The 18942-nt window shown below is 33.5% G+C and overlaps 1 protein-coding gene across 1 annotated transcript in view; it reads left to right on the forward strand.

Moving 5' to 3' along the window:
* The window catches only part of LOC149773186 (uncharacterized), a 90699-nt gene that overhangs the window by 45114 nt on the left and 26643 nt on the right, over positions 1-18942 (forward strand). The window contains exons 4-5 of the mRNA XM_089946686.1: positions 12566-12619; positions 17753-17812. Coding sequence (XP_089802812.1) covers positions 12566-12619; positions 17753-17812 — 114 coding nt within the window. The remainder of the gene's footprint in view (positions 1-12565; positions 12620-17752; positions 17813-18942) is intronic.

The raw sequence follows: 18942 nt of genomic DNA on the forward strand, positions 1-18942 counted from the left end.
TGATAGATTGCGATAACTACAGCTGTAGCAGGATAAGCGTTCTTGTAATAGGTGTATTCTATCCCAATAAGTTCCTGGTTTTGGTATTTTTGTGCAGTATGACTATTGATGCTAATCGTGATTGTTTTACCGGATCCAGTTTACCACGTATGATCCACTGTGATCCATCTGGTGTTTGTTGCTCAACTAAAAAATTTATCCTGAAAAAATACTTTTTGTTGCTCTGTAGATGCTGTATTATTGTATGATTAATTGTCGAATCTATAAATATTCCGTCTATTGTAAACGTCGACCAAACATAAACAGCGCCATCATTATAAAACTCATTCTTTGCTTGTTTGATAAAATCATACAACTGTAACTCAAATAGTATTTGTTTCTTATTTTTGGCTAATCTGTCAAAATCAAATCCTGGTGTTCATGGCTCAATCATAGACAACCTCACACACGCATCTTGTATTGCTTCTAATGATCGTATGATTTTTTCTATGAGATTTAAATCGGTTTTTTATTTTGGTAATATGATTTTATTCCTGGTGAGATCCTGATATTGTTGCTTTAGTAATCTAGCTTCATCCCAAAGTTGCATGACATATGATAAGATTACTTTAAACAAACTTTTTCTAAATTAAACAATATTTGATGTTATATAAATGTCTCAAATAGAAAACACTTGTAAATGGTTGATGGTTGAATAAACAACATCATGCGAACAGTCCTGCCATGGTGAGTATTGTGGAATTCATGCATGTAGTATTCAACATGGAAACACTGGCCCAATACCTTGCTTGGTTTGTTGAGTTAGGTTTAAAGTTAAGACTCAGTTATGTGTAGCGTGCAGAGGGAAAAATACAGATCACTTAAACAATATTTTGAAATAATGAATGCTTCCGATGATGTAAAAATAAAAAAATGAACAAGATCATATCGAGCATTATGTGCCAAAAAAATTAATAAACTTAGTGAGAAATCTATTGAACAAATTAAGGATAAATCTGTTAAACAACACAGTGATGAATCATCCAGCAAATACAGCGATGATTATGTTGATGAACATGGTGAATAATCAGTTGAACAAGACAGTGATGAATATGTTAAGACGGTGATGAGTGTATGAAATATCCAGTGTTCAACAGATATGAAGCAAGCAGAGCTGGAGTTATACAACATTGTACAAACAAAAAAATCAGTTAGCGTTGTCAATAATACAGGTTACATGATAATCAGTATTATAATTCCTGGTGGTAAAAACACAAAAATTTATTTTTCTCATAGGTTTGTTTATGAGACGTGTAATGGTGCTATCAAAGATAGTTTCATGATTGACCACATCAATTCAAATAGACTCAATAATCGCCTCGAAAACCTGGAAGTTATTTCATGTACATGTAATAATAATAATGATAATAATAATATGCTTTATTTATAGAGGGTGACTCATTAGTCAAGGACTATTCTCCCTTGAGGCCCTCTTAAAGACAGTACAACAATGCACATTATATGAAGATAGCAATAATTAGTGTTTATTTTAACATGTTTAGTATTAAAATACTAAATTCCATTATCTATTAGAAACACATACACGCTCATGATATCTTAATAATAATAATAATAATAATAATAATGCTTTATTTATAGAGGGTGACTCATTAGTCAAGGACTATTCTCCCTTGAGGCCCTCTTAAGGAGAGTATAACAATGCACATTATATGAAGATGGCAATAATTACTGTTTATTTTAACATGTTTAGTGTTAAAATACTAAATTCCATTATCTGTTAGAAACACATACATGCTCATGATATCTTTTCTTAAATACTCTAATATTTTCAGCAGATTTTACATGTAGTGGAAGCTTATTCCACAGAACTGTACCAGAGTATTGAAAACTCTTTTTAAATTGCTCTGTTCTTGGTTTTGGTATTAGAAGGTTTCCATGTGATATTGATCTCAACTGGTATTGTGCTGAAAAAGGCCTGAATAAGTCTTGAAGATACTCTGGTGCAGTTCCATGTAGACATTTATATAAAAGAACTGCCTTGTGAAAATCTATCCTGTCATATATTGTGAACCATTTGAGTTCTGTAAATAATGCTTTTGAGGGATGATCAACAGATGCATCTAAAATTACATGTGCTGCTCGTTTCTGAAGTTTATAAATCCTGTCAAGCTCAGATTTGGCACAGTTTCCCCATACATTAGAACAATAATCCATTGTTGGAAGAATATATGACTTGTAGTATAGACTGCCAGTTTCCATAGGTAAATATTTCTTGATTCTGCTGAGAAGGGCAATTTTGGATGACAGTGTTTTACAAAGCTTATCAATATGGTCATGCCATAATAAATTATTATCTACAGACACACCTACAAGCCTTTCATGTTTGACATTTTCTAATGGATGATTATTTATTGCAAGAGACAGTTTTGGGTTCCCTGATTTGTGTAGCTTTTGTGATGTCCCCAAAATCATACATTTTGTTTTACCTTCATTAATTACCATCCTATTTTGTTGTGCCCAGTTTTGGACTCTGATAAGGTCTGAGTTTAATTTCATTTGGATAACTTCAGTATCAGAACTAGATGTATACAAAGTTGCATCATCTGCAAACAAATCTGTGTTTGTGGATTCATTATTTAATGGTAGATCATTGATATAGATAAGGAAGAGGAGAGGGCCCAAAACTGAGCCTTGAGGGACTCCTGAATGAATAGTGCGAGTTTGAGAGCTAATATTGCCAATGCTTACTTGTTGAGACCTTTGGTTTAGGTATGATCTAAACCAGTTTAAAGAAGGATTGTCAAATCTGTAACAGTTCAACTTTTGCAGCAGAATTTCATGACCAACAAGATCAAAGGCTTTCTTGAAGTCAAGGAAAACAACCCCAGTCATATGTCCATTATCCATTTCCTTCAGCCAAAGATCAATTAATTTGGTAAGTTCTGTTTGGCACGAGTGGTACTTTCTAAATCCTGATTGAGCTTTATGAAATAGAGAGTATGTTTCGAAAAATGTATAGACCTGAATGGCTACATGCTTTTCAAATAGTTTTGACAACACAGGTAGAATTGATATTGGTCTGTAATTTCCTGGATCCTCCTTTTCTTGTTTCTTAAAGATAGGTGTAACCTTTGCACATTTCAGTGTTTCTGGAAAATTACCACTCATTATACTTAAATTTATGATATGCGTTAGTGACTTTGTTATTACTGGTGCGGCAATTTTAAGAATTCGTGGACCAATACCATCCAATCCAGAGGATTTATTAATATTAACCTTAATTAACATATCAAAAACATCAGCTTCACTAACATTAGCTATTGAAAAATAATTATCATCAGGAATTTTAGCTTTTATAAATAATAGAAGAGCATCAAGTTCAATTGGGATATTAGTCTGGTTCTGAATACTCTTACTGGAGATGCTTATGAAGAAATTGTTGAACATTTCCACAATGTCTTGTACAGATGTTGCTATATCATCATTTTGCTTAAGTCTAGAGGGAAGACAACTGTTCTTGCGTGGGTTCAGCTCTTTTAGATGCTTCCACAATGTTTTGGTACTCTTATTTTCATTAATAGCCTGTTTATAGTAGTTCTCTTTTGCCTTATCTATCAGGTGCTTAGTTTTATTTCTCCACTTTCTATAGTTTTTCATGTCTTTTTTCTTGTGGAAATTATCTCTTAGGTGCCTAGCCTCATTGATCTCAGGGGTAATCCACTTGGGTGTAATTTGGTGTTTAACCCTTTTTGTTTTAATTGGGGCATGCTTGTCTAAGGCTGCATTGAACATCTGATACCATTTGTCCAAGGCAGTGTTGACATCAGCTATAGTGCAGACTGATTGGAAAGGTTTGAAAACTAAATCATTTAAGAACATTTCCTCATCAAACTGTTTGAAGTCCCTGTATTGAATTTCAATGTGTTGGCCATTTTTAGATGATTTCGGAACATGTCTAGTTATACAGACTGGGTAGTGGTCACTCAGTGCATACACTGGTACCTTAATTTACTTACGTTTTCAGGTTTATTAGTATAGATATGATCAATGATAGTAGCACTTTTATCCGTTACTCTAGTTGGGGTGTTAATTAATTGAGTAAAGTTGTAAGTTTCAAAGCTACTTATCCATGTTAATGGTGGAGTTTTCATATAGTCAATGTTAAAATCACCTAATATGATAATTTCTAAATCTTCCTTAAGTAATGCTTTTTGAATTTGAACCTCAAATCTATCAATCCAATCAGCTGTGGAACTAGGTGGTCTGTAAACCGAACATAAGAGTATTGGCTTTGATTGGGCAAGGGTTACTTCGATCCAGATACTCTCTACTCCAATAGTCTCTAGATCAACACGTCTGTTATAACTAATGGAACTGTCTACATAGAGAAGAATACCCCCACCCCCCATGGATTCCCTATCTTTTCTTTCAAAGTTGAACCCCTGTATTTGGAGAGCCAAATCATCAGTATCGGAAAGAAAGGTTTCACATAGACCTAGGATATTGACTGATTTAGTTTGCTGTAATATTAACTTTATCTCATTCAGTTTAGGAATGATGTGTTGAATATTTAGGTTGATTGCTTGCAGACCTCTTTTGAGGAGGCCAAATACATGACAATTTTGATCAGAGGATTGATCTTCATACAAGGCAGTATGCAATGTATTGTTTTTAGACTTGACAGATTTCTTTACATTGCCTTGATTATTTACATAAACATATGAAGAAGATAACATACAAGATCCATCTGTTGTACCATGATCACATGTAGTGGATATTTGAGAATGTTCAATATGAGACTGATTTACATACATACAAGAAGACATTGACATATTAGACACTTGGGGGGCCTCAGAGGGAGAAGTAACTTGAACAGTATCACACAGTTGTTTACATGTTAACAAGTTGCACTTTGTACACAAATCAGATAGTGCCTGAAACCTGTTTATAGAATTATAATTATTGTATTGAAAAGTATACACATATTCTAATGCATTTTGTTGCTGGATATGTGTTGCACAGGCCTGTACATCATAGCCTTCTACCTATTGATATGTGCACAACTTTTGCTTATGTCCTAGTTCGTTACAAAGATGGCAGCGAATCTGTTTTCCATGCAGACACCGCTGTGTTACATGACCGTGCTCTCCACAATACAAGCAGTTGTCTGACTCATGCCTAACCCCTTTTATAAGTCTTATGTACTGGTCTATATTCCTAAGGAGCGTGGCAGTACCTCTGTTGGACAAGTGGATTTGGTCTCGCTGGTACAATTGTTGGTTCACTCGATTGTCTTTGAAGAAGGTCCAGTATTGCGGAACAAAGAGTATTTGGAAATTTTCACACAACATACTAAGGGTGTCATTTAGTTGAGTCATAAGTGCATCCCTTCTTGGTGGTAGACCTGAGATGATTATTTTACACTCTGCGTTTTTGGACCTGATGGCATACAACAAACTTTCATAATCATCCTCAATGCCCTTCAAAGATTGGCCATTACTGTAATTATTGCCACCAATGAGAAGAATTACAGTATGATATGGTGACATATCCATTTCCAATATTTTTTCTGTAATAGTGTTAATAGTAGCACCTCTATGAATTTTTATGTCAGTTTTATATAACCCTCTTGTTCTTACTCCTTTGATTATTGATGATCCTATGAGAAGAGATCTGTCTTTAACTATGTTGTTGATTTTGACCAGTGGTGGGTTCAGATGCATTGTTTGAACTTCTTGATTTCCATGACTAGACTGACTGAGAGTTTGGTGACTGCTGTATTTAGTATTTGTATTTAATTTAGCTCCTTGATGTGGGTAATTGGAGGTTGTCTTTAGAACAGTTTCTTCAGTACCTGGACTTGATGTCGAATGAGACACGTGATGGTCAGTATTTACAGCATGTGCTTTGTCTTAAATACTCTAATATTTTCAACAGATTTTACATGTAGTGGAAGTTTATTCCACAGAACTGTACCAGAGTATTGAAAACTCTTTTTAAATTGCTCTGTTCTTGGTTTGCATGTGATATTGATCTCAACTGGTATTGTATTGAAAAAGGCCTGAATCACTCCTGAAGATACTCTGGTGCAGTTCCATGTAGACATTTATATAAAGGAACTGCCTTGTGAAAATCTATCCCATCACATATTGTGAACCATTTGAGTTCTGTAAATAATGCTTTTGAGGGATGATCAACAGATGCATCTAAAATTACACATGCTGCTCGTTTCTGAAGTTTATAAATCCTGTCGAGCTCAGATTTAGCACAGTTTCCCCATACATTAAAACAATAATCCATTGTTAAAAGAATATATGACTTTTAGTATAGATTGCGAGTTTCCATAGGTAAATATTTATTGATTCTGCTGAGAAGGGCAATTGTGGATGACAGTGTTTTACAAAGCTTATCAATATGGTCATTCCATAATAAATTATTATCTACAGACACAAATACAAGCCATTCATGTTTGACATTTTCTAATGGATGATATTTATTGCAAGAGATAGTTTTGGGCTCACTGATTTGTGTTGCTTTTGTGATGTCCCCGAAATCATGCATTTTGTTTTACCTTCATTAATTACCATCCTATTTTGTCGTGCCCATTTTTTTACTCTAATAAGGTCTAAGTTTAATCTCTTTGGATAACTTCAGTATCAGAACTAGATGTATACAAAGTTGCATCATCTGCAAACAAATCTGTATTTGTGGATTCATTATTTAATGGTAGCTCATTGATATAGATAAGGAAGAGGAGAGGGCCCAAAACTGAGCCTTGAGGGACTCCTGAATGGATAGTGCGAGTTTGAGAGCTAATATTGCCAATGCTTACTTGTTGAGACCTTTGGTTTATGTATGATCTAAACCAGTTTAAAGAAGGATTGTCAAACCTGTAACAGTTCAACTTTTTGCAGCAGAATTTCATGACCAACAAGATCAAAGGCTTTCTTGAAGTCAAGGAAAACAATCCCAGTCATATGTCCATTATCCATTTCCTTCAGCCAAAGATCAATTAATTTGATATGTTCCTTTTTGGCACGATTGGTACTTTCTAAATCTTGATTGCGCTTTATGAAATAGAGAGTATGTTTCAAAAAATGTATAGACCTGAATGGCTACATGCTTTTCAAATAGTTTTGACAATACAGGTAGAATTGATATTGGCCAGTAATTCCCTGGATTCTCCTTTTCTTGTTTCTTAAAGATAGGTGTAACCTTTACACATTTCAGTGTTTCTGGAAAATTACCACTCATTATACTTAAATTTATGATATGCATTAGTGACTTTCTTATTACTGGTGCAGCAATTTTAAGAATTGGTGGACCAATACCATCCAATCCAGAGGATTTATTAATATTAACCTTAATTAGCATATCAAAAACATCAGCTTCACTAACATTAGCTATTAAAAAATAATTATCATCAGGAATTTTAGCTCTTATAAGTAATAGAAGAGTATCAAGTTCAGTTGGGATGTTAGTCTGGTTCTGAATACTCTTACTGGAAATGCTTATGAAGAAATTGTTGAACATTTCCACAATGTCTTGTAAAGATGTTGCTGTATCATCATTTTGCTTAAGTCTAGGTTGAAGACAACTGTTTTTGGGTGGGTTCAGCTCTTTTAGATGCTTCCACAATGATTTGGTACTCTTTTTTATTAATAGCCTGTTTATAGTAGTTCTCTTTTGCCTTATCTATCAAGTGCTTAGTTTTATTCCTCCACTTTCTATATCTTTTCATGTCTTTTTTCTTGTGGAAATTATCTCTTACGTGCCTAGCCTCATTGATGTCAGGGGTAATCCACTTGGGTGTAATTTGGTGTTTAACCCTTTTTGTTTTAATTGGGGCATGCTTGTCTAAGGCTGCAATGAACATCTTATACCATATGTCTAAGGCAGTGTTGACATCAGCTATATTGCAGACTGAATGGAAAGGTTTGCAAACTAAATCATTTAAGAACATTTCCTCATGAAACTGTTTGAAGACCCTGTATTGTATTTCAATGTGTTGGCCATTTTTAGCTGATTTCGGGACATGTCTAGTTATACAGACTGGGTAGTGGTCACTCAGTGCATATACTGGCACCTTAATTTCACTTATGTTTTCAGGTTTATTAGTATAGACATGATCAATAATAGTAGCACTTTTATCCGTTACTCTAGTTGGGGTGTTAATTAATTGAGTAAAGTTGTAAGTTTCAAAGATACTTATCCATGTTAATGGTGGAGTTTTCATGTAGTCAATGTTAAAATCACCTAATATGATAATTTCTAAATCTTCCTTTAGTAATGCTTTTTGAATTTGAACCTCAAATCTATCAATCGAATCAGCTGTGGAACTAGGTGGCCTGTAAACTGAACATAAGGGTATTGGCTTTGATTGGGCAAGGGTTACTTCGATCCAGATACTCTTTACCCCAATAGTCTCTAGATCAACACGTCTGTTATAACTAATGGAACTGTCTACATAGAGAAGGATACCCCCACCCCACCCCATGGGTTCTCTATCTTTTCTTTCAAAGTTGAAGCCCTGTATTTGGAGAGCCAGCTCATCAGTATCATCGGAAAGAAAGGTTTCACATCGACCTAGAATATTGACTGATCTAGTTTGCTGTAATATTAACTTTATCTCATTCAGTTTAGGGAGGATGTGTTGAATATTTAGGTTGATTACTTGCAGACCTCTTTTGAGGAGGCCAAAGACATGACAAATTTGATCAGAGGATTGATTCTCAGACGAGGTAGTATGCAATGTATTGTTTTTAGACTTGACAGATTTCTTTATATTGCCTTGATTATTTACATAAACACATGAAAAAGATAGCATACAAGATCCATCTGTTGTACCATGACCACATGTAGTGAATATATGAGAATGTTCAATATGAGACTGATTTACATACATACAATGTAGTGAAAATATCAAGCATGGAAAAAAATGGCTAACTTGGTAAAACACGAAACCCACCAAAACCCGTAAAATCAATCAATCTGGATACAGGAGAGATAATAGAATTTAAATCAACGAAAGCTGCTGGAAAATATTTCAATATCAGTCCAGGATCAATTCAGTATGCTGCTGATGGAATAATCAACTCCGTTATATCAATGCAGCTTAATAATAAAAAAAAAATGTTATTTATAATTCAGTAAACACAGAAGATTCAAAAATGTTTGTAATGATAGCTATTTTTTTACCGACATCTGGTCATCCAGTGACTAAAAAATAAACCTTGTCGGATTCATAAAAAAATATCAACGAAGCCACCAAATTGACCAACGACAGAAGATAAAAAGTTTCTTACAAAGATTGGTTACTGAAACAAGACCTTTGCATCATTTTCACTCTGTCAATTAGCCCGTTATGTTGTTCACATCAAATAAAGATATTCACCTTTTATAGCACATAAAAAAATCACAATGAGTCATATATAGTTTATTTTACTGTTCGTTAGTCATTCCAACGATTCCATGTTCATTTTTTACGTCATTGTTTTCACCCATGTCTAGCGCCCCTTAGATTGCTTGACCCCCTGCTGTTTAACTATGATTAGTTGTTAATGTTTTGGTAACAAAAATATTCACATTTTATTGAACACAAAAAATGTCAGACTGTGTCACATCAAAGTTATGTTACCATGCGTTGGTCATTTCAATGGTTCCATGTATTTGTTTACGTAATTTTTTTCACCCATGTCTGCCTCCCCCCACCTTAGGTTAGTTGAACCCCCTCTGCTGCTGCAGGTCATCTTCCAATACGTTGCAGCATCCTAGTGGAAATATATGGTACATTATTCCTCCAGGCTGTTTCAGTCAGAAATGCAGTAATAGCATTAATATATTACTGCTATTAAAATGTAGTTATTGGGGTAAAACTGATTTTAGTTGCATAATACTTACCTGGTAATATTACCATGTTCCCTTCTCCAACCTTGCTCTAATGTCCTTTAGTGTCGATCCAAGTCATAGAAGGATGATATTCCAAATGAGTAGGGTGTTAGACGGGACTGTGTCATCTTTCTAATTACTCATTGGAGGAGAGAATTGATCACCTTGATCTGGAGACTAGCACCAGGAAAAGAGATGTGTGTGTGTGTGTGTGTGTGTGTGTGTGTGTGTGATTTAGATTTTTAACGTAGCTTTAACAATTTTTTTAGTCATATCGCTACGATGTATGCAGTGTTTCAGTTTATAGTGATGTCTACCACTGGAGCACCATACTGCAGACATTTGCATGATGTCTCACCCAGTCTCATTATCCTGACACCAGGCCTACCAGTCCTAACACTAACCTCTTAATGCTGAGCGCCAATCGAGGCAGCTGTTAGTACCATTTTTATAAGTCTTTGGTATGACTTGGCTGGGGATCGAACCCACAACCTCCCGCATCCGAGGCGGATGCTCTAACCACTATGCCACCAGAGTGGTTCCAGGAAAAGAGATGGCAATCAGTATAATTAGCAGGTAACGTATGGTATTTAAGATGAAAATCTTCTGTCGCAGACATGAACTGTTGTCAAAATGAATTTAAAAAAGCTTTATGCGGTTATATTAACAAATAACTAGTCAAATTGGAGATAAAAGCTAGTTTATTAAGTCCTAATTGCTTACCTGATTGTTTTCACATATGTGGGACTTTGATCTCTATAATGCAAAGCTATGTGTACCAGAATCGTGACACTCTTATGATAAGAAAGACACTTGCTTTTCATAATGGTGTGATGTATGTTTTTTGCATTAGGATTTACTTGCTAAATAGGATGAATAAATTGCTGTAAATATTTGTCAAAAAATTCATAAAAATTTAACTCTATAAAGGATGATGGCACATAAGATTTTAATATGATTGGAAACATTGATACCTGATAATAAAGGTATGTGTGTGCATGTGATTTGGATTTTTAACAACTTTAATAATTTTACAATCATATTTTAATGATGTCTGCAGTTTATAGTGGTGTATAGTACTGGGGCATCACGCTGCAGAAATGTAGCGTGATGTCCCATCCAGTTACATTATCCTGACACCAGGCTGACCAGTCATAACACTAACCTCTTATTGCTGAGTGCAAAGAGAGACAGCTGCTTGTATAGATTTTATAATTCTTTGGTATGGCTTGGATGGATTTCGAGAGCTGTTGATAATACAGGTGTACAGAAACAAAAGTTCTTCTAATAATTTCAGCTTAATATTCATTCCATGGAATACAGGTAGTATCTCATTTTTAAGTATTGGGCTTTTGAGAAAATTTCTTAAAAGAGATATGCATAAAATGGCAGTTGTTGTTAGGAAGTTTCTCAGTGCAAGGTAAGCTATATGTGCAACTAGTATAACTGGTGAAGTAAGTCTCACCTGGAAAACCCCAGTATTAACCACCAATCTACAGGATGTTACTGGCAGCTTTCTCTCAGCCAAGCCTAAGACTCGAACCCATATGAATGGATAGAGGTGAGACGGCAGTAATCAGTAAAGGTGAGTGTTTAGATCACATGGCCATCTGGAGCCCCCATAAACATAAACATGAAAATATCCGACAAAAGATAAGTCAAGTATTAAACAGAATTTCAGTAAACTTCATTATTTCTGCTGTTTCATACAATCTTCACAAATGTACTTTAATTCTCAATACCAATCTTTCAATTTTATACTTGTACCTAAGGTAAGAATTCAAGCAGTTAGAATATTCCAGTACTAGAAAACATCTTGGTTTGAGTACAAAAAGTAAATATGATAAACAAAATCTGTATTAAAGGGTACAGAAACTGATGCGAAAGAATGAATGATCAGAAATATCAAATTCTGAACTCTGTAGAAGTGAGAAGAACAAAGAGAAAATGCAAACATTAAGAGGTTACTGTTAGGACTGGGAGGGACATCATTCTGTATGTTTCTGGTATGATGTCCCACTCCTAGACATCAATATAAACTGACACACTGCAAACTTCATAGCGATATGTCTGAAAAAGTATAAAATTCAAATAACACACATGCCACTTGAGCCTAATGCATGTCCCTACATTTGTTGTACATAGTTGATCAAGGTTGTATTTTCAGTGACTTCCCTTTTGTTTCTAAAGTAACCAAAAGCAAAACTTGTATTTGACATGTCATCTGAAGCCATACGGGCAAGTCTGATTTAACTTTGTTGAAATGTTATTTGAGATATATTCTATAAAAATTAGTTTGTAGTTTCCTTATTAACTTTTTGGCTTCCATTGCAGATAAGAGGAACAATGGTTTTGAGATCTTCAAAACTGATGTTTTCATTTTGATTACTCTGTGAGGGCAATTTTCACTGGAACACATTTTACAGGGTTTTAATTTGTTGTGCCTTCTCTAGCTATCAATTGACATCAATAGCAACCAAGTGGAAATTTTATTTTGGTCGTTTACTCGAAACTTCTGTCCCAATTCAATGAATCTTATAGAATTGTTTCTTAGGATATGTTTCATCAGATATGGGGGGGGGGGAGATTCCTAAGCATCCATTGGACTGTTTTATTACAATTATTACATAATAATAATAATGTTATGCAGTTTAAAAAATATTATTTTCTCATATAGGAAAACGGGAGGAGAGCGAAACTGAAGATTGGGATGAAGATGATGTTGAAAAAGGTAAAATTTACATGGAGCAGCTATTGATGAAAAACAAGAATAATAAATAAACACTACCAATTTTGATAAAACTTTGTAGTAATATTCTTAGGTTTATATTTTACGAAGGTTTCTTTATTGGTGACTTTCGTAGCAACCATTTTGTATCCATAGCAATCGGGTGAAAATAAAATTCTGGTATCTTCTCCAAAACCACTGCGTTAATACATTTAAACATGTAGAATTGTTTCATAGGATATGTGTCATCAAATACATGATTTGTCACTTCTACATCGACCATTTATTACAGTATAATAATAATAATAATAATGCTTTTATCAATTTCTTTGTCCATCACTATCCACAGGTTTGTTTCCAGGACAAAACCCCCAAAACATTTCAGATATATTTGTGAAACTTGGTACACATTATTGACTAGTATTTCAATATCCATACTTTCATTCCCAGGACAGATTTCTAAAACAGTTTAATATATATATTTGGAATTTGGTTCATGCATCAGACTGTTGGTGAAGTTGTGCATTTAAATATTAACAGTTCTTCGGTTTCAATGTTTTTCATGGTTTCGTCCATTTGCCTGTTCATCTGTCCATCCATCCATCATTCACACTTTCTTTTTTTTCAAGATATCTCTAGAAATTTGGTCCAGATATTAGTCTAGTTGTTTAGATTTGCCTTGTTCTATTGACAACTCTTTAGATCATATATTTCCAATCGTTTTCTCTGTTTGTTGGTTCATCCATTCTTCTTTCTCATTTTCATTTCCATAGCATTGCTCTGCAACCATTTGGCTCGTCATAATTTTCTATTTTCAATATGTTAATGCTTTTGTCCACATGACTATCCATCAATCCATAAGCTGTACTTTACTTTCCAGAACAAAACACCCAACCCATTCAAGATGTATGAAATGTGATAAACATAATGGACTAGTAAGATAAATGTGCTTTTTATCTTAAATATTATGTCATTTCATTCATTATTTCTCCATTTGTCTATTCACTCATCTATCCATTGATCATTCACACATTCTCCTAGTATATATTTTGGTAGGGTGGGAAATATGGTGACGACAATCTGTAGGGTGGGAAATATGGTGACGACAATCTGTATTCATGTTTTGTTGCTGTCCCGGTCACAATGTATGCCTATGAAGCATAACTCTCTTGAATGTATGTCAACTGACTGGTAAAGATGATAATTTTCATCCGTCAGTTTTGTTTCCTGACAGCAGTAGAATATATATTGACGGTGTTGATTAGAATCTTTGTGACAGAATTCTCAGTAGTGATCAAAGACTGTCCGTCTTTTTATGTGGATGAATTGCTTTCACTATGCATCATAAACTCTAACAACATTTTGCACTTTTTGCAACAATTTATTCCTTCATTGGCAATTTATTTTTATGTCATGACATGCTTAGTGTTTATAAAGGAAATGAGCTTCTTGTGACATATTCAATTGGTTATAATTTGGTACACATCCAAGTACATTTTTTATTTATGAGAGAGAAGTCACAATGATTAAGATATACCATTTTTTCCATTCTGGTTATCAGATGTCACACTGTCTTGAGCTGAAAAAAAGTGCATTTCTCAGCAGTTAGCTTTTAACATCTTGATAATGATTGGTTGTAATAATTGCTGATAATTAAACAAGTGACAAGTCCTAACATCTAAAGAACACACACACAGTAAAATAATCAGATTACTTACCTCTTTGTATTGATAAAGTTACTTTATCAGCATGTTTGAAGAAATATCCATGTGTTAAATTTAGAAATCAAATTTTTATGGGATCTCCATCTGTAAACATGATATAACCCTCATGAGGGGAAATCATGATCACACTTGTCAGTGCCAAGGGACTGGGGCTGTATAAAGCAAGTGGCCGCTGTATGTGTGTATGGGGGTTGGTGGTGGTGCTGTTTGGTCATCATTTTTTAAAACTCTTCAGCATAAATCTTGATTAATCTTGTCTTAAATTTTTGTTTACAGGAATAAATCTACCCTATGCTGCATATTATAACATCAAAATATCATCTTTTCTACTGTTAAAGATATGGTTATCGTATTCTACCTGGAATTTGTTTTCTGTTTCATTCATATGAATGAAGGTTCTGTTTAGTTCGTCTTTAGCACTGCAGCAATGTTTTGGGTCATATTAAGATTGAAGATAAGACATTTATTTGATTTTTAGTCTGAATCACCCAAAGATGTACACAAGACTTCTCAAGTTTCATTTGGTTGTAATTAGAATATGTGACCAATTTCTGTCTTTTAAGTGAACTTGTGGAATCATCATGGAAGGATGGATCTGATGGTTTTATTATCAGCAAATAATAAAATTCACTCCAAATACATTCAATGGATATTCCCATAGAAAAAAATAGTACTTGTTTCAGTTTAAACTAAACAAACAGTATTGAAATTGATCAGAATGTAATTCTGAATAAAAATGGGGACAGAAAATGGTCATCATTCAATATAGTCTTTTGTACAGCTGATGCTGATTTGCTGTCTAAATGCTTCTTAAATCAAAAGTCACTAAGAGAATATAACCGAATTTGGCAGAAAGCATTCTGGATGATTTGTTTTTAATGTCATTGTTGCATGATGGCAATTTAGCTTGTTCCAAGGATGCCAAGATGTCATCCAGTATGACTGCCATTACTAAAAAAAATCCTACAGAATACCTAGAAATTTCCAAGACAGTGCTGGATTTTCTATTTAATTTGGTAAATTGGTTTTGGTATCCCAGAAGTTTGGTGGTCAGTGCATGTGATCCAGGGAGTGATGTTGCATAATTTAGGATAAGTTATCTAGTCATACAAACTAAAAAACAATTAGTGGAAATTTAAATTTGAATAAAATAAAATTAAAGCCAGTTTTATTTGAGGAATTTAGTGCCCTTCCAAACAAATGAATCTGTTAAACTTGTCATTTTCTCATATCATCACCACTCACATATACATACAGAATAGAACACATATGCACCAGCACATAGAATAATAAATAAACAGTACCAATTTTGATAAAACTTTGTAGTAATATTCTTTGGCTTATATTTTACGAAGGTTTCTTTTTTGGTGATTTTCGTAGCAACCATTTTGTAGTCAGGTGAAAATAAAATTTGCATACCATTGCGTCAATACACTTAAACATGTAGAATTATTGCATAGGATATGTTTAATGAAATACTTGTTTTTGTCACTTCTCCATCGACCATTTATTACAGTATAATAATAATAATAATAATAATAGTAATAATAATAATAATAATAATAATGTTTTTATCCATTTCTTAGTCCATCATTATCCGCAGGATTGTTTCCAGAACAAAACTCCAAAACCATTTAAGACATATTTGTGAAACTTGGTACACATTATAGACTAGTATTACAATATCCATACTTTCATTCCCAGGACAGACTTCTAAAATAGTTATATATATATATATATATATATATATATATATATATATATATATATATATATATATATATATATATATATATATATATATATTTGGTTCATGAATCAGACTGTTGGTGAAGTTGTGCCTTTTTCTATTAACAGTTGTTTAGATTTGCCTTGCTCTATTGACAACTCTTTAGATCATATATTTCCAGTCGTGTTCGCTGTTGGTTGGTTCATCCGTCCTTCATTCTCATTTTCATTTCCATAGCATTGCTCCACAACCATTTTGCTATTCATAATTCTTTATTTCCAGTATGTTAATGCTTTTGTCCACATGACTATCCATCTTAGTTTCCAGAACAAAACACCCAACCCATTCAAAATGTATGAAATGTGATAAACATAATGCACTAGTAACATAAATGTGCTTTTTGTATTAAAAATTATGTCATGTCATTCATTATTTCACTATTTTTATATTCACTCATCTATCCATTAATCATTCACTCATTCTCCTAGTATAAATTTTGGTAGGGTGGGAAATATGGTGACGACTATCTGTATTCATGTTTTGTTGCTATCCCAGTCACTATGTCTGCCTATGAGGCATAAGTCTTTTGAAAGTATGTCAACTGACTGGTATAGATGATAATTTTCATCCGTCAGTTTTGTTTCCTGACAGCAGTAGAATATATATTGACGGTGTTGATTAGAATCTTTGTGACAGAATTCTCAGTAGTGATCAAAGACTGTCCGTCTTTTTATGTGGATGAATTGCTTTCACTATGTATCCTAAACTCTAACAATATTTTGCACTTGTTGCAACAATGTATTCCTTCATTGGCAATTTATTTTTATTTCATCAAATGCTTAGTGTTTATAAAGGAAATGAGCTTGTTGTCAAATATTCAATTGGTTATAGTTTGTTACACATCCAAGTACATTTTGTATTTATGACAGAGAAGTCACAATGGCTAAGATATACCATTTTTTCCATTCTGGTTATCAGATGTCACACTGTCTTGAGCTGAAAAAATTACATTTCTCAGCAGTTAGCTTTTAACATCTTGATAATGATTGGTTGTAATAATTGCTGATAATTAAACAAGTGACAAGTCCTAACATCTAAAGAACACACACACAGTAAAATAATCAGATTACTTACCTCTTTGTATTGATAAAGTTACTTTATCAGCATGTTTGAAGAAATATCCATGTGTTAAATTTAGAAATCAAATTTTTATGGGATCTCCATCTGTAAGCATGATATAACCCTCATGAGGGGTAATTATGATCACACACTTGTCAGTGCCAAGGGACTGAGGCTGTATAAAGCAAGTGGCTGCTGTGTGTGTGTGTATGGGGGTTGGTGGTGGTGCTGTTTGGTCATCATTTTTTAAAACTCTTCAGCATAAATCTTGATTAATCTTGTTTTAAATTTTTGTTTACAGGAATAAATCTACCCTATGCTGCATATTATAACATCAAAATATCATCTTTTCTACTGTTAAATATATGGTTATCGTATTATACCTGGAATTTGAATCCATTAACAGGTATGAAGTGTTAGCATGTTGAGATTGACAGAAAATCATTATGAATTCTGTTAAATATGCAGATAATATTATTATTATATTGAAATTAATCGAATCTATTTCATTACAGTGATTAATTTTTTATTATTCAGTACAATAACTTCTGTTCCCTCTTTTAGGCAGTGATGAGTGGAAAACTCAAGATGAAGTCAATACAGATTTACCTAGTGTGCTTTTAGGTAAATATTTATGTATTGTCGCCCAATTCATGTACATGCTCTACAAGTAAAGGCTCTAACTTCTAATCCATTAACAGGTATGAACTGCTAGCATATAGAGATTGACAGAAAATCATCGTGTATTCTGTTAAATATGCAGATAGTTTTATTATCATATTGAAATTAATTGAATCAGTTTCAATACATGATTATTTATATGATTCAGTAAAATAATTTGTGTTTTCACTTTAGGAAGTCATGAATGGATTACTCAGTATGAAGTCAATACAGATTTACCTAGTGTGCCTCCAAGAAAAAAATTATGCATTGTTTTCTGTTTCATTCATATGAATAAAAGTTCTGCTTAGTTCATCTTTAGCACTGAAGAAGTGTTTTTGGTCATATTAAGATTGAAGATAAGACATTTATTTGATTTTTGGCTGAATCACTCAAAGATGTACACAAGACTTCTCAGGTTTCATTTGGTTGTAATTGGATTAGATGACCGATTTCAGTCTTTTAAATGAACTTGTCAAAGGATCATGAAAGGATGGATCTGATGGGTTTTTTTACCAGCAAATATTACAATTCACTCCAAATACATTCAATGGATATTCCCGTAGAAACAAATAGTATTTGTTTCAGTTCAAACTAAACAAACAGACTTGACATTGATCAGAATGTAATTTTGAATAAAAATGGGGACAGGAAATGGTCATCATTCAATATAGTCTTAAGTACAGCTGATGCTGATTTGCTGTCTAAATGCATCTTAAATAAAAAACCACTAAGAGAATTTAACCGAATTTGTCAGAAAGCATTCTGGATGATTTGTTTTTAATGTCATTCTTGTATGAAGTCAATTTATCTTGTTCCAAGGATGCCAAGATGCCATCCAGTATAACTGCCATTGCTAAAAAATATCCTACAGAATACCTAGAAATTTCCAAGACAGTGCTGGGTTTTCTATTTAATTTGGTAAATTGGTTTTGTTGTCCCAGAAGGTTGGTGGTCAGTGCATTGATCCAGGGAGTGATGTTGAATAATTTAGAATAAGTTATCTAGGCATACAAGCTAATAAACAATTAGTGGAAATTTAAATTTGAAAAAAATAAAATGCCAGTTTTAATCGAGGAATTTAGTGCCCTTCC

This window comes from Sinohyriopsis cumingii, unplaced genomic scaffold, assembly GCF_028554795.1.
Source record: "Sinohyriopsis cumingii isolate HCF-2022 unplaced genomic scaffold, ASM2855479v2 utg000837l, whole genome shotgun sequence".
NCBI lineage: Eukaryota > Metazoa > Mollusca > Bivalvia > Unionida > Unionidae > Sinohyriopsis > Sinohyriopsis cumingii.